The sequence below is a fragment of the Carassius auratus genome, chromosome 12 (assembly GCF_003368295.1).
Source record: "Carassius auratus strain Wakin chromosome 12, ASM336829v1, whole genome shotgun sequence".
NCBI lineage: Eukaryota > Metazoa > Chordata > Actinopteri > Cypriniformes > Cyprinidae > Carassius > Carassius auratus.
This window is the reverse complement of record NC_039254.1, coordinates 13,920,179-13,946,193: the sequence shown is the minus strand read 5'-3', so window position 1 is coordinate 13,946,193 and position 26,015 is coordinate 13,920,179. Positions and strand designations below refer to the sequence as shown.

General features: G+C 34.7%; 2 protein-coding genes and 1 long non-coding RNA gene across 5 annotated transcripts in view; all 3 read left to right on the top strand.

Moving 5' to 3' along the window:
• Positions 1 to 311: 311 nt before the first annotated feature.
• On the top strand, positions 312 to 5,201 carry LOC113112239 (uncharacterized). The gene is made up of 6 exons (XR_003293403.1): positions 312 to 376; positions 2,363 to 2,443; positions 4,163 to 4,295; positions 4,381 to 4,470; positions 4,697 to 4,901; positions 4,983 to 5,201. It is a non-coding gene; the product is annotated as an uncharacterized LOC113112239 (long non-coding RNA).
• Positions 5,202 to 16,099: 10,898 nt separating this feature from the next.
• LOC113112238 (peptide Y-like) lies at positions 16,100 to 18,668 on the top strand. Its single transcript, XM_026277668.1, has 4 exons — positions 16,100 to 16,186; positions 16,466 to 16,653; positions 18,130 to 18,207; positions 18,366 to 18,668. The coding sequence occupies exons 2-4, from the start codon at positions 16,466 to 16,468 to the stop codon at positions 18,385 to 18,387; spliced, it is 288 nt and encodes a 95-aa protein (XP_026133453.1). The 5' UTR covers positions 16,100 to 16,186; the 3' UTR covers positions 18,388 to 18,668.
• A 971-nt stretch (positions 18,669 to 19,639) lies between these two features.
• Positions 19,640 to 26,015, top strand: part of LOC113111909 (MAGUK p55 subfamily member 2-like) — a 52,499-nt gene continuing 46,123 nt past the window's right edge. For 2 of the 3 annotated variants that reach the window (XM_026277106.1, XM_026277108.1), the window contains exon 1: positions 19,640 to 19,998. The gene's annotated coding sequence lies outside the window, so the exon portion shown is untranslated. The remainder of the gene's footprint in view (positions 19,999 to 26,015) is intronic. The other variant, XM_026277107.1, reaches the window with a different exon arrangement.

Genomic DNA, 26,015 nt, shown 5'->3' with positions numbered 1-26,015 from the left:
AATACCAAATGTGCAACAGCATAAATGATCTCAGAAATCATGTTTTTGTAAATCTTTGCATTCGTTGAGTAATAATAGGTTTTACATATATTGTGGACACAGTAATTCATTTACTTATGTATAGTGATGTATTTTTGTCATTTTAAAGCGAAAAGTTAGTGAAACCACTGAGTTGGGTGCAAAATTCACCCAACCCAGTAAAAATAAAATTGTTTATTTTATGTTGAACCGTCAGTCTTGCCGCACAGTATCCGCCTCAACAGCAGGTGGCGCTCAGCCGCTCAAACGGAAGCGGTGACGTAATCCAATATATTCGGTATATTCGTTCGCGGAATATTTTGAAATCCAACCGAAGTATCGATGGAAGAATGTACTAGTATGTATATATATATGTCCATATATATATATCTCCCCCATTGACTGTAGTATATTTTATATCCTTATACATTTGGTATGCTAAAATACAAACCGAGAATCGTCCCCCAGCTGAAGTTTATATCGGAAGTTTTGTTCGGTGCAAAATTCTGATTTAATTCTTTATTGCAAGGGTTCAGGGTTAGCATCATCTGGGGTCCTCTGAGGGATCAGAATTTAATGGCATTTTAATTATTTAGTGGGTGAGCCCTAATTTTGTTCTACAGGCATTGTGTGGAGTTTTTCGTTGTATACTGAGAATATTTTTACAGAATTCTGCCTACAGAGTCTCTATTGGGTGTTTGTCTCATTTGGTGAAGTCTCGGTTTGTGAGTGGACCCCAGACCTCACATCCATAGATTAGTTCTGTAACTAATTTGGATTATTTTTAGTCAGATTCCAATTGGGATTGTTTTTCTTGATTGTGTAAAAAGCTCTTTGTGCCTTGTCTCTCATGTTGTCCACAGCCTTGTTAAAGTTTCCTGTGTTTATTCCGAGGTGCGTTTAAATTTTAGTGTGTTCTAAGAGTATGTTTAAGGGCGAACAGTGATGTTGCTTTTCGTAACTTGACCTTTTTTGGAATACCATAAGTCTTTTTGAGGTATAACTGACAAGGCTCATGTCTGACAGAAGGTGTGCAGGAGGTCCAGGTGCTGCTGTAGACCCTCTTTTGTGTGTGACAGCAGCACTAAATCATCCGCAAACAGAAGACATTTAACTTTGGTGTCTAGTAGTAGTAGGGTTACGTCATGACTCTTTGTGTTTGTTTTTTAACTGGAAATTTGTTATTAGTGTACATGGATTTGATGATGTCATATGTTTTTCCTCTGATGCCGCTTTGGATTCATTGAATTAAAAGACCCTCATGCCAAATGAAGTCAAAAGCTTTTCTGAAGTCAACAACGCATGAAAAGATTAAAAAACAATTTTTTTTTGGTTTCTTTGCCAATTAGGGTAAATGGAGTGTATATGTCTGATGTGTGGTATTTTGGTTAGGACATTTCTCTCAGTAAGGTAATGAAGGAGTGTGCTGTTTAGGATGTTACCGAAGAGTTTACCTAAGTTGCCGTTTAACCATATTCCGCGATAGTTATTAAGGTCGAATTTGTCTCTGCTTTTATGAATTGGGGTGATGAGGCCTTGGTTCCAGGTGCTGGGAAATACACCTGCACTAAGGATGATATTAAACAGTTTAAGAAGGGCCAGTTTGAATTTTTGGTTGGTGCATATAATTATTAAATTCAGAATTCTATCAATACCACATGCTTTTTGGGATTCAATTGTTTGTATATTATCGCACAGTTCAGCTAGTGTAACAGGATAATATAGTGTGTTCTGGCACTCTTTAATGGTTGACTCTAGAACACATAGTCTGTTGTATTGTGAACCGAGTTAGGTTTTAATCTGTTTTGTTCTCTCTCTCTCTCTCTCTCTGTGTGTGTGTGTTTATTGCTTATTTTCCACATGTGAAAACAAGCTACACTTTTATATTGCTAACATATTAGGCACATAGTACAATTACAGTATAGTTTTGCTTTGAAAAACATCAAGTATTTAGTGAATCTGCGTACTTCAGTTTTTAAACATTCATGTTCTATAAGTTAATAGATAATAGTTAAAGCTCTCTTGAATCTTGAATTTTATCAGTATAATTAAGGTATAATGTCATTTTCTCTCTTATATGTGAAGGGAGTGTTTATAAAAGTAAAAATGAGTTTGCGAACCAGCAGCAGATATACTGAGATGCCCTGTATACTGTGTGACAGACCGCAGGACAAGTTTGGTCAATGGCACACCTCAATAGTACAACCAATATATTTTTTCTATTATATGACTTGAGGGTATTCTTGAGTACACATTGATGTTGTTTTGTTGACCTAAAATGCTTGCAGCGGGATACATGAGTTATGTTACATTATATAACATACTAACTCTGATTTCATTACAGTAAGGATAATGTCTTTGGCAAGCTGAACATACCTAAACCTCAGTCTACCACATCTGAGAGATGAACAAGCTTTTTTGGAAAGTGAGTCTGACTGTGAAAGTTAAACAAATGTTGCATGATCGTGATTTTGTGATTTGTCATTGTGCATTGTAATCCTTAATAATGCCATACGACCCAGGGACCCAGAGAAGATGAAGGACCCAAGACCCCTACATGACAAAGCTTTTGTCCTACAGTGTATCAAGCAGCTTTGTGAAGTATGATATTATGTGTACATTAAGAATATTGCAGGGATACACTTATCCACCTTATTCTTCAACGCAGACTATGTGCGAGACTTCCATTTCATTAGCCGCTATAGGGAAATAACGAGAAGAATAAAAATGTACAGTATAACTGTTTCTACTACAAACCAGTGTTCATAATAAAGATAATAAATTATAGGGGGGGTGAAATGCTATTTCATGCATACTGAGTTTTTTACACTGTTAAAGAGTTGGATTCCCATGCTAAACATGGACAAAGTTTAAAAAATTAAGTTGTACGTTTGAAGGAGTATTTTTGTTCCCAAAATACTGCTTCCGGTTTGTCACAAGTTTCGGAAAGTTTTTTTCGAGTATGGCTCTGTGTGACGTTAGATGGAGCGGAATCCTTATATGGGTCCTAAGGCACTTCTGCCGGAAGAGCGCGCGCTCCAGTATAGCAGAGCACTGAGAGCACAACAGACATTCACTGATCAGAGCGAGAGCGTCGCAAAAAGTCACAAAAGAAGTGTGTTTTTGGTTGCCAGGGCAAGACAACCCTGCACAGATACAAAAAAAACGGCATTAAGGGACCAGTGGATGGAGTTTATTTTTACAGAGCATCAATGGAGTTGTGCACGTGTTTTTGTTTGTTCCCTGCATTTCGAAGATGCTTGTTTTACAAACAAGGCCTAAACAAACAACAAAAGCCTATCCGCGCTCGTGATTCTTTAGCTCCGCCCACACGTCACGCCTCCAGCCGGTCGTGTTTTTCCGGGAAAAATCGGTACAGACTATCTTTCTCTTATGAATATAATAAAACTAAAGACTTTTTGGAGTTATGAAGGATGCAGTACTACTCTATAGGTACTCAAGATTAACAGGATATTGAGTGAAAACAAGCATTTCACCCCCCCTTTAAAATAATAATGTAAGGCACAGCAATTTCTTTTTTCTGCTGAACATATATACAAATATATTTTTAAGAATGTGGGTAACAAAACAGTTCCTAGTAGCCATTGGCTTCTTTAGTATTCCTCCCCAACAAGTCAGGAGTCAGTCAGGAGTCAAACTCTCTAACCACTAGGCCATGACATTACTCACCTCCAAACTAATATATCATAATGAGAAATATACGAGCAGTTTTTTAAAAGTCTGGTAATTTTTTTGATCGCGGACAAATTAGATAAAGGATCTTCAGTGCAGCATAAGGGTTAATGAGGTTAACGAGGAATGTAAAGTGACCATCCACAGTTTGCTTTTACTTGCCATGTACATAAATCTGAAAAGATGATAAATAAACCAGCAGAAACTATAAGGGAAGAAATTAGTGGCTCAAGAAAACATAGTAGAACTAGATCTTACAGTATCAAATAGAAAGAATCTGTTCTAAAGATTTGATGACAATTGCTTGGTTTCTATTAATCATTTTAAGGAGCCAGCCAATCAGATTAGAGCTTGTTTTGTGTGTTTTTTTGTGCTGAATACATAAATCAGTCAGTTAAAATGCAGGCTAACACATTAAGTAAACATTAGAATTTTTCTCATTTTGTTGCAGGTGGAGTTGAAGGTTGCTGGGTCGTAAGCTGAAGCTCATCCCACAGCCAGCAGAAAACGCCTGCGGTCATGACTTTGAGATCAGAACAGATTACAGCTCCACAACCATCACACAGTACGAGACACAGATACAGGTACTGTCACTACAGCTGTCCATCAAAGAGGCTTCATTTTTGTAATGATTAAGGACTTTAATTCTTCTTTTCTTAACTCTTGTAGAACCCTCTGAACAACATGATGGTAGATGTGGAGGACGAATACAGCAGACTCACCAATGTGAAGTGGAGTTTGGAAGAGACTGTTGAACAGGTGCGAGACTTTCATGCGACCTCTTTTAAGTATCTTTTAAGCATTAATGGTATTCAGTTTGTGGATGGAACAGGAATCACACTCTTGCTTGAGTGCTGCAAGTCAAACGCAGCACAATTTCATGTTCTACAGTCCCACAGTGTCAGAGCGGTTCGCAATAAATTCCACTCATTTATGGTGTTCGCATTGTAACGTAGTGCATATCACCATTCCAACTGTTTATTAGGTGAAGTCCAACACCTTTGATAAGGAGAATGGAGAAAACATCAAGCATCTAAAGGAACAAATTCGCAGAGTCGATCAACGGCTAAAGTCGACGAGAAGTAGGCAGCTAAGGTGGACTCTGCTGAAACTCACAATAAGCGTTTGGAAAAGAACATGACGCAGGGATGTGAGGAAGCCGAGGAGGAACTCAAAGCTGCCCAACAACAGTGAGCATCTGAGCATCCACTTCATTCTTCTTAATGCGTCACCTGTTCATCTTATTTGACACGTCTGAACTTCTCCGTCAGGTATCACGTGGTCATTCAGGAGACTGGTGTCCGCATGGTGTCCAAGAACCTGACTGATGTCCTCAATTCCTCAGCAGTGCAGTTGAAGTATGTGATGGTTTTGCTCGCAACTTCTTGACTTCATATGTGCTACATGAGCTGGAAGATTTTGAACACCGAGACATGCTCGTATAAAATTCAAGGCATTGATTTTTGCCTACAAAACTACCACTGGCTCTGCACCCATTTACCTAAATTTGTTACTTCAGACTTATGTGCCCTCTCTAGAAGCTTGCGTTCTGCAAGTGAACGTTGCTTGATTGTGCCATCCCAAAGAAGCACAAAGTTACTTTTACGGACTTTTCAATTAAATGTTCCCTTCTGGTGGAATAAACTCCCCAACTCAATCTTTTTTGAAGTCCTTAGCCATCTTCAAGAATCGGTTTAAAACACATCTCTTCCATCTTTATTTGACCCTCTAACTTGAAGGGTCAGATCTGCCTGGACAAACTCAACTGTGAGCTCTGCAAGGCTACATCTGTAAGAGCGCGCTTCACATTCAGACAGCGCAATGAAATGTGTTTTTTTTATGTTTATGTTCATTTTTGTGTGTAAAGGTTGATGAGCAGATGGTGAAGGTGGTGGAGAGTTTCGAGTTGAAAGACAATGATAAAAAAGTGAGAGATCTTCTAGTTCAGCTGCTACAGGAAATCTTCACAGTGTTCTTTCTAGGTTCTCTCTTAACTAAAACATGAACCAGAAAAGACGAGTGCATCTGATTATGGGCCAAGCAGAAACAATTAGTGGGTAATAAAGTTGTCCATGACATTTAAATTGTGAATATCAGATAAAAAATGACTGCTTTTTTGTGTTTTACCACATGAATTCTTCTATTTAGGGCTGTAAAGTTTTTTTTGTCAGCAAATTAATAGTTATAATTCTAAAGTAATTTGTGACCGTAAATTGATGTGACTATAGCACAGTAATAAATCTTCAAATATAATGTTTTAATAAAATTATTCAGGAATGCAGAACCTTCATTATGTATGCTTTGAACTGTACTTTTACGATTTAAATAATTTATTACATTGTTTATATTCCAGTGTTAAGTGTTAGACTCAAACTTTTAACTCAAAATATTCTTTTGATTTTGGGGTTATATGAATGCCCTGCACATTTCTTGACAGTTTTGGTGCGATTCACATGTAGAATCGAGACCCTCCTGTGCTTCCCTCTGTGAACCAGCTAAAGAACATGGCCTGTGTGTTAACTAGGACTAATCTTTATTTAACTTCCTCAATCTTTTTTTTCTCTCTATTTTATGAATTATTTTTGTTGACTTTTTATTAAAGAAGTATTATCTGTAGATGTAACAGGAGGATGTCAGACTAAACCATATCTGTCATGAAAGCCTGAGATCCAAACTCATAATGGCTTTTTTGTGCAGGTGAGGAAGAAGAGTGTATTATTGAGGAATGGAATTGTCAGCCTTGTATTGTACCACCCAGCAAAAACACCATTCTTCCGTCATGTTAACCCCTTTACTGTCTTTCTGTACTTAGACTTTAGTGCAGGTGAATAATTTTCAAGACCCTCAACCTTCAAAAATGTTTTATGAAACCAATAAAAAACACTGTACTTCTGACCCTCACATCTTTGACGCATTATTTGTCAAAAAATAAATATAACACTACCCTGACTAATGTTTATTGAAGTGCACATCTGACTATATATTCACATCCAGACAAAATTGTGTTTCACGATAGTCAATAGAGGATGAGACAATAAATTGTACACTGTGTTTTCATGCAGCAGATGGAGAAGTTCTAGAGTAAAAAACCCATTGCTGCATCTCTAGAAACTGCAAACATAGTAGAATGCAAGTCCATGCAAGTTTCTTGATTTTTGGAATACTTTTTATTGCTTTAACATCGAAATTTGCATTGTTGGATAATCTTTATGGTAAATATTCTTTGTTTTGATGTTAGATGTTTTTTTGTACCCGTCAGCATACTGATGAGCCTGGAAACATGCTCAGTATCTCATTTGCTTTTTTACAAACCCTAGTGTGCTCCCTACCTACATATAATCACAGGTGTCCTCCAACACAAAGGCTGTAACAAACAGCAGGAAGCAGCAAAATTGAGCTAGTTTGATGTTACCTTGTTATCAAAATCAAAGACAGCATTTCATGTATCCTTTGTGGGGAAGTTTCCTTGTTTCCTCTGGGACTGCCCTTCTGCCTATTATCTTAATGGAAATATAGAATTTATCTATCCAAATATAGTTAAATATATGGTTTACAAATTATTTTAAGGTCTATTTCTTGCTATTAACAAACCATTAAATGTGACTTGCCTCAATCTCTTAATTTGCTGCTTATAAATATTTGGTAAGTAGTTGTTAAGGTATTGGGTATGCTAAGGGATGTAGAATATAGTCATGCAAAATATGTGCTTAATAATCAGATTTTAAAGCACACATCTATTTTTCTAAAGGTGTTTGTTGATTTAAAAAAAATCGTCCCATTATTTTGGCATGTTTGCCTCTCCATAATGTAAATATAATAAATGTGAACACTCACATTAAAGTTTGTACTCTTTATTAAACATAGTTATGATTTTAAAATCTGATAAGATCTGTTGCAGATGATTTGTTTAAAGAAACTGAAATTTGCATGTGCATGCTGAATATATCCTTGTTTAATACACCAAATACTGGCTGAAGTCTACAGTGGCTTTTGTAAACTATATACATGTATCTTGGTTTGACAATTGTATATATTTGTTATAAATTGTATAAAATTACCTGGAATTGAACTTAAACTTCATCTCCATATCAATACATTATAAAGCTTGTATGACAGTTCTTATATCTCAATGGTTAGTGTGGAATGTTTTTTTGTTTTTTTGTTTTCTTACCGTTTTTTGAGATATTTTGTAATTACTGTACTGATTTGATGATGTCCAAAGAGGTAACTTCCTCGATGATGGTTAAAAAATTCAGAAACTTATAACAGAAAATATATAAAAACACATTTTGGTTGAAGCTTTTATTTTAAAAGAAGAAAGAGAACACGTAATAAATTAAAATACATTAATTAATACAATTTCTAATGTTAGAATCTAGGGGAATGGCAAATATGGTATAAAATGTGCTCTTAGCAGTGATAGTGTGATGTTGGATAAGAAATGTGACTAATATGATTTAAAAAAAAAAACAAAAAAAACATATAAGACTTGATGGTGACATGAAAACGTACATGTATGTTATAACAGAAATGACTCACCTGTTGTAAAATCAATAACACACCTCATTGTGGCCTTTCCCCTTAATAACTTTTTGCAGCTTCTTTTTCATGTTAAGGTTCAGGACCTGTTCTACCCATCAGCCTGCTGTCTATATGGTGGACATCATGGCTGTAAGACATGCTTAGAATGGGAAAGCTGAGAGTGCCCTGGAATGAGAATTAAGAGGCGTGTGCAGAGATAAATGACTGTAATTACACAATGAGGCATGCTGCTTCATTACAGCTGCTGTATATGACACTGAAGGATTAGTTACAAATGAACAGCACATCCTGCTTTATTTCATGCAATCTGATGTGCATGCAAACGTAATTAATAAAGATAAAATAAAGGAGGTAAAAACTTACATGAGTTTTTTTTTTTTGTATTGTTGGAAAAGAGTTTGTGGGAAATGTAGGAGTGATACACAAAATATATTAGCTGGTATTGAGCAATTATAGATCCATGCATTCTGCTTTTTTTTATAGTGCATTACAAATTATGTCATTTGTGACTTCTGTTAATTGAAAGACTGGCTTTAGAGGTTGCATCAGAGTGTCAAATTAGGAAGAAGACTATCAGCGGTTTAAATAAACATTAAAATCATTGGTTAAACTTTATTTTTCGATACTCCACTTTAGACATTCTACTGACTATAAGTAACTTTGTTACTACATGTCAACTACATATCGACTAAATTTGCAATATATATCTACTAACTCTCAGAGTAGACTGTTAGGGTAGGCTCAGGGTTAGTGTTAGGGGTAGGTTTAGGCTTAGTATAAATTGACAATAAGTTGACAGAGAGTGTTAGAAGATATTAAGCAGACAGTCTACTAATACTTTACTAACCGCTAAAGTAAAGTGACATTCAGCCAAGTATGGTGACCCATACTCAGAATTTGTGCCCTGCATTTAACCCATCCGAAATGCACACACACAGAGCAGTGAACACACACCCACCCACACACACCCGGAGCAGTGGGCAGCCATTCATGCTGCGGCGCCCAGGGATCAGTTGGGGGTTCGATGCCTTGCTCAAGGGCACCTAAGTCGTGGTATTGATATTGAAGGTGGAAAGAGAACTGTTCATGCACTCCCCCCACCCACAATTCCGTCCGGCCCGAGGCTAGAACTCACAACCCTTCGATTGGGAGTCCTACCCTCTAACCATTAGGCCACGACTTCCTCCCTTTCTAGTTGACAGCTGCAAAGTTACTTACTGTTAGTAGAATGTCTAAAGTGAACTATCAAAATAAAGTGTTACCAAATCATTTAGTAAACTAGATTTATTTTCAAATAAATTAACTCATATTTAAATATTAAATAAAAACAGTAATTGAACAGAACGGTAACCATTTATGTTGCTATTAGTGCCGTCAAACGATTAACAGCAAATCTTCAAGTTTATTTTAAATCTTCCACTTTAAATTGAATTGATAACGTATTATAAAATTTCATATAGTGTATCATGATTAAATGAATCCAATTGGATCTGTTTCATATATTTGGAATACGGAACTTTAGGTTTATGTGCTAGTATTTTGCAATCAGTATTAATGAGGCAGAACATTTAAAGATTTAACCTCACATTTACACTGATAAAAAAAATTCTGCATTCAGTTTTTATTAGTTACATGTAGGGATACTTTTTACATAAAAATAGGTTTATACATATTAAAATAAAGTCTCAATGGAAGTAAAAAAAAAAAAAAACACTTCAGACTTCAGAGTGTCTGTCTTGATGTATTTTATTGTTTAAAAGTGGAGGCACCTCATAATTATTTAATGGCAACAACTTATTGATCCTGGACCAGTCACAAAAACACATTTAACCTGTAAATCTTTAATGGCACATCAACTGGTATGTATTTGTTTTAATTAGATGCTAACTGAAGAAGAAAGAGTTGCGTGGTCCTGTAACTTGAGGTAGATTCTCTTGGGAAATTAGAATGTGTTGCATGAGGGGTTATATAATTTATGTATGCATTTGACTCAGTACACAGCAGATTTGTTGTTCACTGTTATTTATCTCACAGAGGAAGAATTAAGATATGTCAATAAAACAGCTACCTGATAGCAAGCATTTAGAAGTGTGAAGAGGACATTTATTCGCCATTTTACTGTGAGTAGCCAGTGTCTTCAGCAACACTTGTAGAGCCTTTCTCAGCCTCCAAAACAAGTTTTTCAAATATATTTTGTGGTTTACTTTTGTGCAGTTTAACAATGACAGTGTTACTACTAATCTTATAAAAAAAAAATAAAAAAAATAATAATAATACTTGTCATTATTTGATATACAATGGATGGAAATTGATAATAATTATTTTTTTTCATAAGAAAGCCCCATTTATCTCCATTTCTTTTTACTGAGGTATGTAGTGTAAATAGTGTAATTTACTTAAAAATAATATAATTGTAAATTAATTGTTGTAACTGTTATTTAAATATTTTAAATTTACATAAAATATGAATTTACTCTTAATATACATACGTTCATACATACATATATATATATATATATATATATATATATATATATATATATATATATATATATATATATATTTGTCTTTGTCTCTGTAATTTCTGTTCAACCTGACAATAACAATGGTTTGACGATTATGACATATTTAAAGATGTGACATCATTGTTCAAACAATGGTTAGTTCATCTTGCAGTGTTTACCAGTATTTAATTAAGTTTATGTATATTGGCTTTGTCAAGCTCATAAAAGATGTAGGCACCTTTTGAAAAGTAAATATGTTAGTGTTAGGATAAAATAACATTTGATAGGCTGTTACCACATTTAAATTTATTAATAATACTTTAGACTTTAATACTTTAAAAAAAACACATTTGTTCACTGGTAATTTGAATATTTGAGTTGATGTGTCCAATAATGTGGTCCCTTGATGGAGGTTACTGTCTTTGTAGTTTAGAGTTTAGCAGTAACCCTTTCTAAAGAAATTATAATAAAACTTCCTGAGAATGGAGTTTATTATTAGAACTTTTAATAAAGAGGAAATCAAATCAGTGCAGGACTACATTATACTTCTAATGGGTTTATAAAGTTTCAGCACTAAAACAGTATCAATTTTCACTATGGCCTTCTTAATTTGAGCATGTTTAGCAGCCTTTATTACAACATGGCCACTCACTGAAGCCTATGTTAAGTTTCACACATCTGAAATGTCCATTAAAGTCATTCAAAGCGCTAGCTGGAAATGTTCCCACTGTCTCTAATGTCTTATTCTTAGACATTATGCTATCAGTCTTATACTTTGTGTCTCTCAGGTCGTGAATCAGCTCATGCAAACATGCTAGGCTGCTACCAAAGCACTCTGCTCACATTAGCGAGGCCATAACGCATGATAAGACTGATAATAATTCCATCTTTTTCCTCTGATTCCCTGTTACATTATCCCTGAGACAGGAGGACAGCCATAAATGCAGGAAGTTTCAGGATTTTGTGCGTGTATATGGCAGGCGCACGGTAGCAAAGTTAAAATAATGAACGACTGCACCTTTTCATAGATGGTCATAAATGGCTTTTTACTGTAGAGTTCTCTTCTTCGGCTCCTTTTTGTCTGAGAGACGGCAGTCTTGCCTCTGTCCGTGTGTGTCTGTTTGCCATGTGTTTGCTATAGGCTTCTTCACAAACAAAGCCTTATACAAACATGGCTTATATAATACATGTTCATTTTACAAAGATTTTGAACATTTAACATCAGTTTGTTTTTATACCCTTTTTGAGTGTGTTGTAAATTTAACAGAGAAGGTAAGGGTTTGAACGCACTTGAAACTTGACTGAATTTATTTTTCCCATAAGCATTATATATATATATGTATGTATATATATATATATATATATATATATATATATATATATATATATATATATATATATATATATATATATATATATATATATATATATATATATATATATATATATATATATATATATATATACATAGTATAGACCAAAAGTTTGGACACACCTTCTCATTCAAAGAGTTTTCTTATATATAATTCCATATATAATTCATATATAATCCATATATAATGAATATATATATTCATTCATTCCCTCTTTGGAATATGTACGTCAGTTCCATACAACTGTGACAAAATTGCAATTATAAAATAATAATTAAAAAAAAATCAGAACTTAAAAAATGGTAGTTTGAATGTGGTGGGAAAATATAGTTTTCAGTTGTAACCTTTTTTAAAAAGTGACAATAAAACTCTTGCCATTTCCTCAGAATGGAATCTATTATACTATACAAATGTATTAAGATATAGTGTTTGTGCCTTAGTTTATCAGCACTGTGCATTTTTCAGATATCAAATAATACATGTCGATTGAATTAATTAAGTCATAAAACTGCATAAAATTTGAAAGCAATACGAAAATCTTCAAGTGGTGTGCACACTATAGTGTAGCATTTCAGGACAGTACAGATGCTTCATCACAACATATGTCAGTTACCCTTAAAAAGCACCAATTAAACATTCGGTGTAAACTGTTTAAAACCGTTTAATCAAACACGTTCATTCAAATTAGACATATGTTTCATTGTATGTTTTAAAGACAAAAGATTAAGTCATAGCAAAAGGAAAAGATTCAACTCAAACTCTAAATAATGATGACATATGAATAATGTAAATAATAAAGCAACAAACAAACAAATTGCCATGTGAAACATTTTACTTCCTTGATTTAGTTTTCCTGTTGTAATCTGTTTATTCTGTCATGTCTATTCTGCGTGCCTCTCCTCTTCCCCAAGTATAGTTTTATGATACTTCATATAACTTAATTTTACACCTAGTGGAATTATTACACACAAAACCTAAAATCAATTCAATTACATGCTCCATACTAGAAAGGTGTTTCTATTATTGATCAGAAAATATAACACCATTCATTTTCATAAATATCTACCGTCCTCTCTAATCAAAAAGTGTGTTCTGTTGGGATGAGCTGAGCTTCTCTCTCATCTGCGCGACAATCACTGCGTCAGAGGACATTATTCACTGTCCGCTATTTGGAGAGTTATCATAGCGTAAACACTCTTCCAATGAGTCTGTGCTTGTATTATCAGCCGTGGCTTTCTCAGTGTTTGTTCAGATTGATAAGCTGAAGTGTGAGTATACTGTGTATCAGTATACTGTGTGTTGTGTCTCCTCATTGACTTTTATTGCACAGGTTGAGCGACCAGGAGCGAGCGACTCCAGCCACAGAGACAATCCTAAAAACAGAAGCCTCAGTAAATGTTCCTGTAAACTGTATGCGTAATATAAACATAGAAATGAGCGATTTGTACCAGCAGATGAGTTCTTACACATTTTAGGCTGATCATATTTATATTTGATAAAGAAAATGTCCACAAGAAAAAACAGCAATGTGCAGAAGACCACTGACATTTATATAATCTGTAGTCTATTATGCCTTTTATTAGCGGCCAGGACTCAAGGATTTATACTTTAATCTATTCTTGCATTTATGGGAGCTCAGAGCAAAATTGCCCACGTACCTTTAAATACAACTATACAACCTGATTTAACAGGAAAATCTTAACTATTTTATGAGGTGGCATTTTCATATGAATCCATTGAAAAAATTACGCACTTTGATGAATTACTGTGAAAATTTACTTCGATTTTAGGCTTCAAAATTTATAAAACTGTATTCATTATCATGATGAACAAAACATGTAAGAATCATAAACTTTTGCTGTCCACAGAGCAAAATCATATTAGGTTTTGAAGAGGAAACCAAGGTGATAGTAATTTCCGGGTTGATTTAAAAAAATATATGTCATCAAAGCAAGGAGTTAAAAAAACTATATATATATATATATATAGTTTTTTTTTTTTTACTCCAACCGGATCACAAATGTAACTATTTAACAAGGTGGTGATTTAAAATGAATTTGTATGATGTGATTGTATGAAATTGTGCCATTTTAGAAAAACATAAGCGTGGTGGTCCTAATCGTCAGTGGGGTAAGCAAGTCCTACAAATTATCCACCAATTCACCCAAAACTTAAAATAGTTATGAATTACCAAGACAAATTTGGGATTTGTCCAGACAGATCTCACAGGAACACAAGGTGGAATTTCGTAAACATAACCATCACAGGGGTGAAAGCTGAAAATAATAAGAAAACCAACAAATGAGATTGTACAAATTCATATAAATTAGCCACCAATTCACCAAAAAGTACAAGAATCAAACTGCCATGAGATTGTGTTGATTTGTCTATTCCTCCATAGGCTGCTATTTGCATAGTCTATTATTAAATTTCCCAAATTCCCAACAATTACGATAGAACAGAATTGAATTGTTTGTCAATATTTGTCATTTGGGGGATCTGATAATTAGGGTGGTCTCATTAAAAACACTCGAAGATTAATTCCACTGGCTAGTTAACTGATCCATGTATTGATTAACCACCCCTGTCTTTGTTAGTAATCAATGAGGTATAATTAACATTTCCAGCTCTCAGAGAAAATCTTTTAATCAAAAGCCCCATCATAGCAGTTGTGTCAGTGCGACAGGACACGTTCACACACAAAAGATCAGGTATTTATCCAAACAAACTAGCTTATCACTTCATTTGTACAACTGGTTTAATGTCTAAGACAATAGTGTACAAAGATTGGAATTTAACTCTGTCAGACGCAATTTGGGGTCAAGCCACATACACTCATTACACGTTGCTCGTCCTCTAGCAGGTTTACAACCGTTTTACTTTTGCTATTTTATTCAATCCAATGCGATTTATAAATCTTATTTGCAGTACACATTCCCTTCTTTCAGAAATCTTTCAATGGTCGCTGTATTGAACTTGTCGAAGGTCTAGGTGTTGATCATTCTTCTGACTCATGAAAATAGGCCTACTGTAGGCCTACAACTTTCAATTAAGTAAGTAAGTTGAGTAGGCTAATGAATTAATCTGGCTGCTTAAAGCTCGGGAAATGTGTTTTATTTTGAAGATTGTTATATTTGAAAATTAAGACAGTAAGTTCCTCAAAGAGCCATTTTCCTTTACAGAATATGAATTGGTGCATGAAAAAGGTAATACAGGTATATACTATAAAATATAAAAATATACTGTACATAAATAAATGTATATACATGTAAATAATTTTATTATATATATATATATATATATATATATCTATACCGTATGTGTGTGTGTTTATATATACATAATAAATATACACAGTACACAAACATTATATTATGTAAACAAAACTTTTATTTTGGATGCGATTAATCACAATTAATTGTTCAACAGCACTAATTTCTATTAATAATCAGAATAAACAAGTATTGAAATTGTAGTAAAATTTTTGTTTCCATAGCAAAAAGCCTACATTATTGTAAAATTCGACTGATGTGTGTCTTAAAACACAGCTGAACCAATCAGTTTGAATGAAATTTTGTGTTAGTAGTGTGTTTATTATTTTCCAAGCATGTTATATCAACAATAAGGCACTTAAGGCTGTGCTGTATTATGAATATACTTATGCATGTTGAGCTAAATGTGTTGTACTTAACCAGTGTCCATTACAATGATAATCAGTATTTAACTTTGTTGAATTTTTTAGCAGTGTTAAATTGACTATACTATAAAACCGTTGGCTGCACTCTCTGTCCATTCAATTTTTAATCCATATTCTGCAGTAGTCTTGTTAATGTTCAGAGTACCATTGTGGTCATATGGTTGGATGGCTTGTGCCAGTGACTCATTAGTTTATCATTAACACTCCGGTTGTGTGTAAACGCTGGGTGGGGTTTGGACCTCCCTCTGGGGTCTCACAAGCTATAAAAGCATCCTGGTCTAGTGAGAGAGGAGCAGATCAACGCCAACAGCCAACATCAGCTCTATACAATCCTTCTGGGCCTGAACGTCTACTGCAGAGTAAGTAGCATTCTGCTTCTTTCACTGTTTAAAGCAAATAGCCTTTAGTAGATGATAACTTCAACATAATGACATTGGATTCAGAACCATGGATAGCTCCATAACAAAGTGCATCGAGTGAACTTGACAGAACTGTTTAGCATTGAGTTTACCTTCTATTAATTGGTTTAAAGGTTCTGTAGACTTTGGCACTTGTTCTTCAAAGTCCATCTGAATCAAAAGTGCAATCTACATGTATGAATCCCAATTCCGAAAGGTTTGTTGTTTGTGTGTAATCAGATGGCGAGTGCACTGAGATCTTGGACTGTGCCGCTGGCTCTTGTGCTGTGTGTCGTCGTGTGTCTCAGCAGCCTGGCTGAAGCTTACCCGCCAAAACCAGAACCTCCAGCGGGAGATGTGGGTCCAGAGGAGATGGCCAACTACCACACGGCTCTAAGACACTACATCAACCTCATCACACGACAGAGGTGAGGCTGATTCTGTCAGATAAATCAGTATTAGAGGCTAATAGTAGCACTGATTACTTAATAATAACTTATGTTAATAACACAGCCAAAAAAGGCCTAATGTTACATAATTTATTATTTAATTATGTTTGGCAACACATTATTTAATACATTAGTCATCATGAATTATTAATGAAAAACCTTTTACAGCATTGGTTAATATAGACTGATAATAAATTATAAATATGTACATTTTAAGTTATATTATAAATTAACATTAGTTAATCTACTAAATATAAACATTAAACATTGAAAAATAGTATGTGTAAATTAACATTAACCTAGATAAATCATGTTTGTTCGTGTCTCATTATAAGTTATTAATACTTATTAAGTCAGTAGATTGTATTTCTGTGTAAATTGTTTGTAAAAGTATCTTGCATAAATGACCACACTGGACTGAATGTGACAAAACATGTAAGGATGGTTTTACAAACAATTTATACACAAATTTGTTCTGCTCATGTTTTATGTTTGAAGCCCATTCAGATGATTCTTGAAACATGATTCTCAGATGATAATGGAGAGTATGATGGCTATACTAATGGCACTATTTCTAGCACATCTCTCTCATATTGATGTAATTTCCTGAAACACTGTGTTGCATTTTTTCTTTCTTTTTTTTTTCTTTTTGTTTTTTTATATTTTAGAGACAAATAAATATGTTTTATTTCAGCTAGCTGCCAAGGAGACATACATTTTATTTTAGTTGATGTACTAAAATAAATAAAACAAACAACAACTTTAAATTAATTAAATATATATTAGAATTGTTTATAAGGCTTTTTTATTTGTAAGCTGCTATTATGAATGCTGTATTGCGAAAGCCCTGAACAAATAAATTGAATTGATTTACATTTAGTCCCAGTGAGCAATTCAAAAAGGTTCCCATGCAGGCGAATGAACTCATTCTAGTTTACAGTTTAAACAAAATCACTTTAGTGGGTGTGTTAATGATTTTACCAAATTGTGCATTGCTTTGGTTTTACCCGAACACTCACATGTTTGCGAGGGGTGGGCTGAGTTGCCAGATATCCTTCAACCTGTATGAAACCCCTCATTATTGTGCTGTGCCTTAAGATAGATTGTTATTAAGTGGGATTAACATGTCTGGTTTTGTCTCTGATGATGCATTCTAGAGATGTACCCTGATATTTTCTGCAACAAGTTTAACCTTAAAAGGCCACAATTAAACGACGATCATGTGTTATTTTGGGTTTGTTTCTTGTTGATTTCCTTATGTTTGTGAATTGATGTACAATTATATGGAAGATCAGTTTCTTTTAGTTGAATCGGGAAGATGCATTGTAATTATTTTTGGTGCTGTCTGTTCAAGCCAGCATCATTAATACTAATGTTCATACTTAGAGTAATGTAAATTAACAAACACTAAGCATGTAATGTGCTACAGGCTTAAATCATCTTCTCATTCTTCAGATATGGGAAGCGATCCACCCCTGAGGAAGCCGTGGCTGAACTGTTGTTCGGTGAAAATGAACAGGACGTCAGGCCCCGGTGAGCAGTGAAAGAACATACTACAATATCTATCTAGTTTCTGAAGTTTTGTATCATTGCATGTTATATCTAGTCACATAGATACAAATGTCAGTCGCGAGAGAATCAGACAAACCCCTGGTGGAGATATTAAAATTTTTTTTCTTTTTTCTGTGCAGTGTGGAAGACTTGTTATGGTGACGTGACTCCTCTCTGTGGCTGTTGCAGTGGCTTTATTCATTCATTAATCTCTATGATAATAAATGAGTTTACTGAACAGCAGAAACCAGCATAAGCCAAACCCTCATCAAAATGAGGCTCCGAAAACACCTCATGATCTATACATCTCTATCAGCCTCTTTCTTTCTTTACTTTCTTCTCTCTCTTTCTCTTATGAGTTGATTTATGCTTTGTGAAAGACAATTGTAAATAATTTATTATTCAATGACAAAATTGACAATAATAAAAAAATTACTGGATGTTGAACTCTTGATTCCTGTCTTCATTTATACATCTTACATGTTTTTTTTTTCTTCTTCTTTCTTAAATACCTCTTCTTAAATAAAGTGAGATTGTGTCTAAACTAGTGCATATGTAGACCACTAGATGGGGGAAATCAACAATATTTTTAATATTTGAAATATTTGGCCATCTTCATTATTTCATGAATCACGGTTTGAAACCTTTAGTTTTTTATTGTTATATAATAATTAATAAAAATAATTTATATAATTAGCTATACTATTCATATTGCGCTGAAAAAAAAAAAAACACACACACACACACTCATGTTTGTTTTTGTGAAAAGTGGGGACATCCCATAGGCGTAATGGTTTTTATACTGTAGAAACTGTATATTCTATCGCCCTTCACCAACTCTACCCCTAACCCTAACCCTCACAGGATTTTTACATTTTTGCATTTTTACTTTCTCAAAAAAACTCATTCTGTATGATTTATAAGCGTTTTGAAAAATGGGGACATGGGTTATGTCCTCATAAGTCACCCTCTCCTTGTAATACCTGTGTCATACCCATGTCATTATACAAAGTTGTGTCCTGATATATCACAAAAACATGCCCACACACACACACACACACACACACACACACACACACACACACACACTAGTTTTATAAATAAAAATAGTCCAGGACTAAAAATCTTCCATGCTATGATCATATATTTGGACATATATGGTAATATATGGTTTTATTTCAAGAAGTCTGCCGCCTCAAGAGTATATTTTTGGAAAAAGAATCAAACTTGCTGTTGGTTAGAGTGTTTACTAATAGAATAAATATAATGTAATAGTAAGGGGAAAAGACAGAGATTGCGGTATATGGTGAATTGCTTTTAAAGCTGTAAAGGTCTGAGTGATTTGAGACTGGGTAGAAGAGGTGATGTGGTGGGGTCCGCAGAGAGGCGTGGAGTGTGCTGCCCCTTTAAGACTCACAGCCTCTCAATACAACAAAAGCGCATCGCCGCCGGTTAGAGACGTGATGTAAAGCGGTTACACAGATTGTTTAAATCTTCGTTTAGTCATCAGGTGATGAGATAATAACTGAGTAGATTATCCAGTTAACAGTGTTCTGTTCTGATAATTTTGCTGACTATTTCACTGATTGCTGTGTTATCAGGTGTGTTTGCGGTAAATAAGACGTGAATTTATTAAATTTATTAACGGTTCGAGAGCAGATGGATTAACGTTATAACGTTACGCGTTAATTCAGCGACCAGCATCATGACCACCGTCTACAAAAAGTGAAAGACGTGCACTGCTGGTTTATTTCTCCCTGACAGACATCACAGGTGAGTCAAATACGTTCATGACAGATGAAAGCTAAACAGCTCATAACTATGGAAGCATATGGGTAGCATTATTCAATTTGGGATGTAATATGCAAAATGACAATGCAATATTTAAAATGGCAATGCATTTCTGTATTTACATTTACATTTTCCAATACATTTGTGCAACGTTTGGTGCAAAATGAAAATGAAAATTAAATTACATAATTTTCATTTGCCATTTCCTACACCAGTTTTAATATGTAAAATGAATATTAATTTTAACGCTTTATAAGTTGCAAAATTAAAATGAAAATGTATTACAGAAATGATTAGATATGTCTAACATGTTAAAGCAAAAACTGTGGCAAAATGATCATTTAAATGCTATTTTTCTTAATTGCATTAACACTCACAGTCAAGACACTTACGATTGCATTTTCATTCGGTGTCCCGCAATGAATGTAGCAAAACTCAATGTGCACATTGAAAATGCATTCCGAGCCGATCACGTGTCCCCGCCCTCGCGCCACGTCAATCATTGTGTGAACAAGGCGGGGCTTACAGAAGGTCAGAGACTCAAGTCTCAAGAAGAGGATTCAATCAAGTGAGACAACATGGACAAGACAGTTGGTCCCGTGTATGTTTTGATCATTTCGGTTTATGGCTTCAATATTTCATTCGGACTTGTGGGCGGAGCTGAAACGCTGCTTTCATCTGATTGGTCGAATCGGATCGGTTTTCATCTGACAGCCTTCAGCTCGGTCTTGTCATTCTTTCAGGCAAAATAAGAGTCAGTGCAAGTGAAGCACTGAAATGTCTGAAACTACGCTCACTGTTAATTAGCATAATATTTGAATCAGATGTAGCTGGGCACATAATTCGTGCTGCTGAGACCTGCAAATTATTTCTAGGTTGTAGTATTGTATGAATATTGTCCCACTGATAAATAAAGTGCAAATAGTTCTGTCCCTTTGGATAACAGTGAAGTGGAAATTAGAATCAATAATAGACTGAACAGTTCCATGTCTGTAACATTTACCACTCTCATCTTTTAAGTCATAAGGCACTAGGTATGTTTGTGTGTGTGTGTGTGTGTGTGTGTGAGAGACATTAATAAATAATTGTAAAAATGAATATAGTTACATTTCTAAATAAAAATAGTAAAATTAGCTCTATGCTGCTCAGTGCTCCTGTAGCCTACCCCAGAGCGCCCTCTCGCGGCTGTAGACGGTAATGTTTTCTCTTGGTCTTGAATAAATGTGACATATAGTCCAGTGCGACTTATATATGTTTTTTTCCTCGTCATGACGTATTTTTGGACTGATGCAACTTATACCGAAAAATACAGTTAACATTATTATTATTATTTATTATGAGAGTAATTGACACAGACTAGAACTTTAATGTTTCACCCAATTCAGCTCATATCTTTAGACTCGTCCGACTCGTGTTGCTTGTATAACTGGCCAGACTTACCTTCCCAAAATATCCTATTTAATTTTATTTCATAAATTTAACTATATTTATTTCCACTTTACTGTTATCCAAAGGGAAAGAACTATTTACACTGTTTTTATCAGTGGGACAATATTCATACAATACTACAACCTAGAAATAATTTGCAGGTCTCAGCAGCACGAATTATGTGCCCAGCTACATCTGATTCAAATATTATGCTAATTAACAGTGAGTGTAGTTTCAGACATTTCAGATGAAGGCTGTCAGATGAAAACCGATCCGATTCGACCAATCAGATGAAAGCAGCGTTTCAGCTCCGCCCATAAGTCCGAATGAAATATTGAAGCCATAAACCGAAAGGATCAATACATACACGGACCAACTGTCTTGTCCATGTTGTCTCACTTGATTGAATCCTCTTCTTGAGACTTGAGTCTCTGACCTTCTGTAAGCCCCGCCTTGTTCACACAATGATTGACGTGGCGCGAGGGCGGGGACACGTGATCGGCTCGGAATGCATTTTCAATGTGCACATTGAGTTTTGCTACATTCATTGCGGGACACCGAATGAAAATGCAATCGTAAGTGTCTTGACTGTGAGTGTTAATGCAATTAAGAAAAATAGCATTTAAATGATCATTTTGCCACAGTTTTTGCTTTAACATGTTAGACATATCTAATCATTTCTGTAATACATTTTCATTTTAATTTTGCAACTTATAAAGCGTTAAAATTAATATTCATTTTACATATTAAAACTGGTGTAGGAAATGGCAAATGAAAATTATGTAATTTAATTTTCATTTTCATTTTGCAACAAACGTTGCACAAATGTATTGGAAAATGTAAATGTAAATACAGAAATGCATTGCCATTTTAAATATTGCATTGTCATTTTGCATATTACATCCCAAATTGAATAATGCTACCCATATGCTTCCATACATAACAGCCCTTTCTGCGAGCGACGCGATGCGATGAGACGCGACGCGACAAACAAGTAACGTAGGCTATAACGTACTTCAAGTAACTTAAGTTTGATTTGGACTGAATTTCAGTCTTATTTTACTAATATTAGTGCTTATCTAAGATGCTCGCACAAAAATACCATGGTAGGCTATTACATTGGCTCTTCTGGTACCGTAATAATATTAGATTATATTTTTTTTTGAAGAAGAAGACTAACGTTTCTAGAAAATGGAAATTATTCAGTAGGCTACCATTGAAATATGTGCTTTACTGTCTGATTCCATCACTGTAAATTACCATACCTTGCATAGGTAAATGTGTTTAGGTTATTTTTAAAGGAAAATCATGCTGTGCTGAGTAGATTGATATAATCGGCCTATATTTTTGCAGTTGGCTAATTAACAGTTCGAATAATTCCGAATGACGTAACCTATTATGAAGACTTTGTCAGATTCTTTTTATCACACTGGTTTTATGAGCTTTTATTATATTTTAGTTGTTTTCACTTCACAAGTGGTTAGAAAACGATGAGCTGTTGTAAATGGCAAAAATGCAGCTGTAGGCCAATGCATGATGCTTAGTCCAAAGTTTCTATTGATGGATTTTTTTTTTTCTAAAAAACTTAAAGTTTGTCTTAACGAAGTTTTCTGTCTAGTTATTATTATTATTAGTTAACTAAAACATAAACATACCAAGGGTTAACACTAAACAAGGGGAGTCTGCTTTTAGTTCTAATGCCGCTCGCTGTTTAATTGCAGACTCAAAATTCATCTGTTTAGCTGTGCATTTACTGAATGAGCACTGTGCGATGTCCCAACTGATTGCACTGTATTTTATGTATAATCATTTTCTATTCTTAACTGATTTAAACTCATTTAAAACCTCTTAAATCGATTTTTAAATCATTTTCAAATTTTTTTTAATTTCTTGTTTTATTGTAGTGATTATTTTATTATTATTTTAATTTATTTCATGTAAAGCACTTTGAATTACCATTATGTATGAAATGTGCTATATAAATAAACTTGCCTTGCCTATATGGTTATAGCCATACCAGTTCAGAGTATGTATAATTCTGTATGTGTGTGTCTGTGAGTGTGTGTAAGTAAGTGTGTGGGGGTGAATCTACCCGTTTTACACTTGATGTTTTAGAGTGTAACCTCTTCCTTGCTGTTCACTTTTTTACTGCATTGTAGTCAAATTATTGTGTTTATTTTACATAGTTGCACATAGTTTACAGTCACACCAGTTCATAGGTGTGTGTGTGTTAGGGCTGTCCGATTAATCGAAATCGAAATAAAATCACGATTAGAGTGTGTGCGATTTCTTTTATAGCACGAATTTCCGCAGCCCCAACCTATGATATCTGAACCAATCAGGATGCAGCGCACCTAAGTGGAGCGCGAGAACAGAGCAGACTGGGCATAAGCCTAACTCCAGGTACACACACTCTGTCTGTGATGCGTGGCCTTTTTTTTTTCAAGCCCATGTTAACGGAACAGAACGTTCACACTGCACATGGTAAAAGATGAGAACAGAAAAGGTTATAAATAGAATGGTGTGAAAAGATTTAATATCTTGCACATGAGCACAGAGAGAGTTGTGTGGGCAAAGGACACTGGTTGAGCGAGAGGAGGCATGTTGTAAGGCAGCGTGTATCTGAGCCTTATACAGTCTATGATCTAAACATGTGCATCTGGTTTTGTTAGCAGAGCAAAGGAAATCTGCGTGCGAGCGGATAGATTCGCGCTCATGCATTATTTTAATTCAGTAACGTTGCTGCTTCTGAACCGCGTACACATAACTTACTGTATATGCACTGCAGACAGAGTACGTGTGAACCTTGGGCAATAAATATATTGGGCAAAACATAACACCTGAAGCACTGCTACAGTGAGGTTTATGCAAGGCACACAAAAAAAAAACTCCCTGAACAGGGGTTTTATTTAATTTTTTTAATTAATTTTTTAATTGCCATATGTCTAGATATTGTTTGACATCTTTACTTAGTGATTATTTTGACTACAGAAGTCTGTTCTAGAGACATGTTACAACTTTTTGATAAAGCTCTCAATGGTTTTCTTTTGGAAATATGTTTCAAATTTATACTGAATGCATTTATGACTGTAAAGCATGCCTGTGTGTGTAAAAATCGATTTAAAATCGATTTAAAAAAGAAATCGCAAAATTTAGCAAAAAATTGTGATAGGTTTTTTTTTGTCCATATCGCACAGCCCTAGTGTGTGTGTGTGTGTACGTGTTAACAAGTACAAGTGTGAATCAGCGCATTATTTTTTCTAGATTTTTTTTCTGCATTGTGAGGGACTTGTAGATTGTACACAAACAAATATAACTATTTTCGATTAGTCATTCCCATTTCCCATTCGTTGATTGAAGATCATGAGTGTGACTATTTTTTTTACGACCACTTAGATTTATATATATATATATATATATATATATATATATATATATATATATATATAGGCTTACTAATATTTCAGTGATACTAAAATAACAATGATTGGTCTTTGATACTAAAATACCACAGATTTGTTTTTCTATTACTATATTACTATTACTATTTAATTTATTCTTATTATTTATTATTCTTATTATTTGATTTGTATATCTTTATCTGATTGCTAGTTGTAGCTCCTCTCCTAGATATCTTATTCTTTTAACATGTGTTTTCTGGCTTTTGTGTGGGAAAGTCGACACCTCTTCAACTCCCACGTTCATTTCTGTGTCTCTCATTCAAAGACATGGCATGCCCTCTCAGCTTCTTTTCCACTCACTGTGTGTGACAGCTTTACCCATGTGTGCAGCTCCAGGGACTGTTTCCATGAAAACCAGTGTTGTATCTGTGCACTCAATAAAAAGGAGTGACATTGTAAGACGTCTTCTTTGACCTCAAAAGGTCTAACATGTTTCATATTTCTGATTCGATTGTTTATGTTTTGATTTGAAAACTGAGTTAAGCCATAAGGTAATTTATGGTTTATACGTCTTCGAATCTACGTCTACGTCTTGGAATATTGCTATACTGTGACACATCAATGTGCAATGAAAAGAGGCTTTCTGTCACTCATTTGGCACATTATTGTACACCAGGTGGCACAACAGCTGCCCAAGAAGAAAATTTGCTTATTTAATTATCTGTGTGTAAACACACAAAGCCAAACCATGAATACTTCTGACCGCAGTTTGTCCTGAAACCGCTTACTTGAGTAATGTACATCGCAAGAACATAATAAAGAACATCAATTACATTTCTAAATGACATGCCCTAAACAAGGAGCAGCACTATTAACAAGATTTACTCTCCAATTTCCTAGTTATTTTGCTCCATTCAAATACCCTACTGTAGAGGCTCTTGGGATTTTGTGTGTTGCCTGGCAACCATCGCTGCAGCTGCGCAGCCGGAGAGCTAATGCTACAGTGCTGTTAGTGCTGACCTCCTACTGTCATCTGCTGTCCTGACTGCCTTTGGTTAAGCTAATTCAGATTATGTGTGTAACTGTGTATCTTTAACACAGCTGTATCTGAGTAATTCAGAAGCACTTGCGCACTAGTCATGAGTAAATTCACAATAAATTATCGGACAA

Coding starts and splice junctions, on each gene's coding strand:
- LOC113112238 (XM_026277668.1), top strand. CDS start 16,466: ATGGCGAGTGCACTGAGATCTTGGACTGTGCCGCTGGCTCTTGTGCTG. Junction 16,654..18,129: donor AACCTCATCACACGACAGAG/GTGAGGCTGATT, acceptor CTCATTCTTCAG/ATATGGGAAGCGATCCACCC. Junction 18,208..18,365: donor GAACAGGACGTCAGGCCCCG/GTGAGCAGTGAA, acceptor TTTTCTGTGCAG/TGTGGAAGACTTGTTATGGT.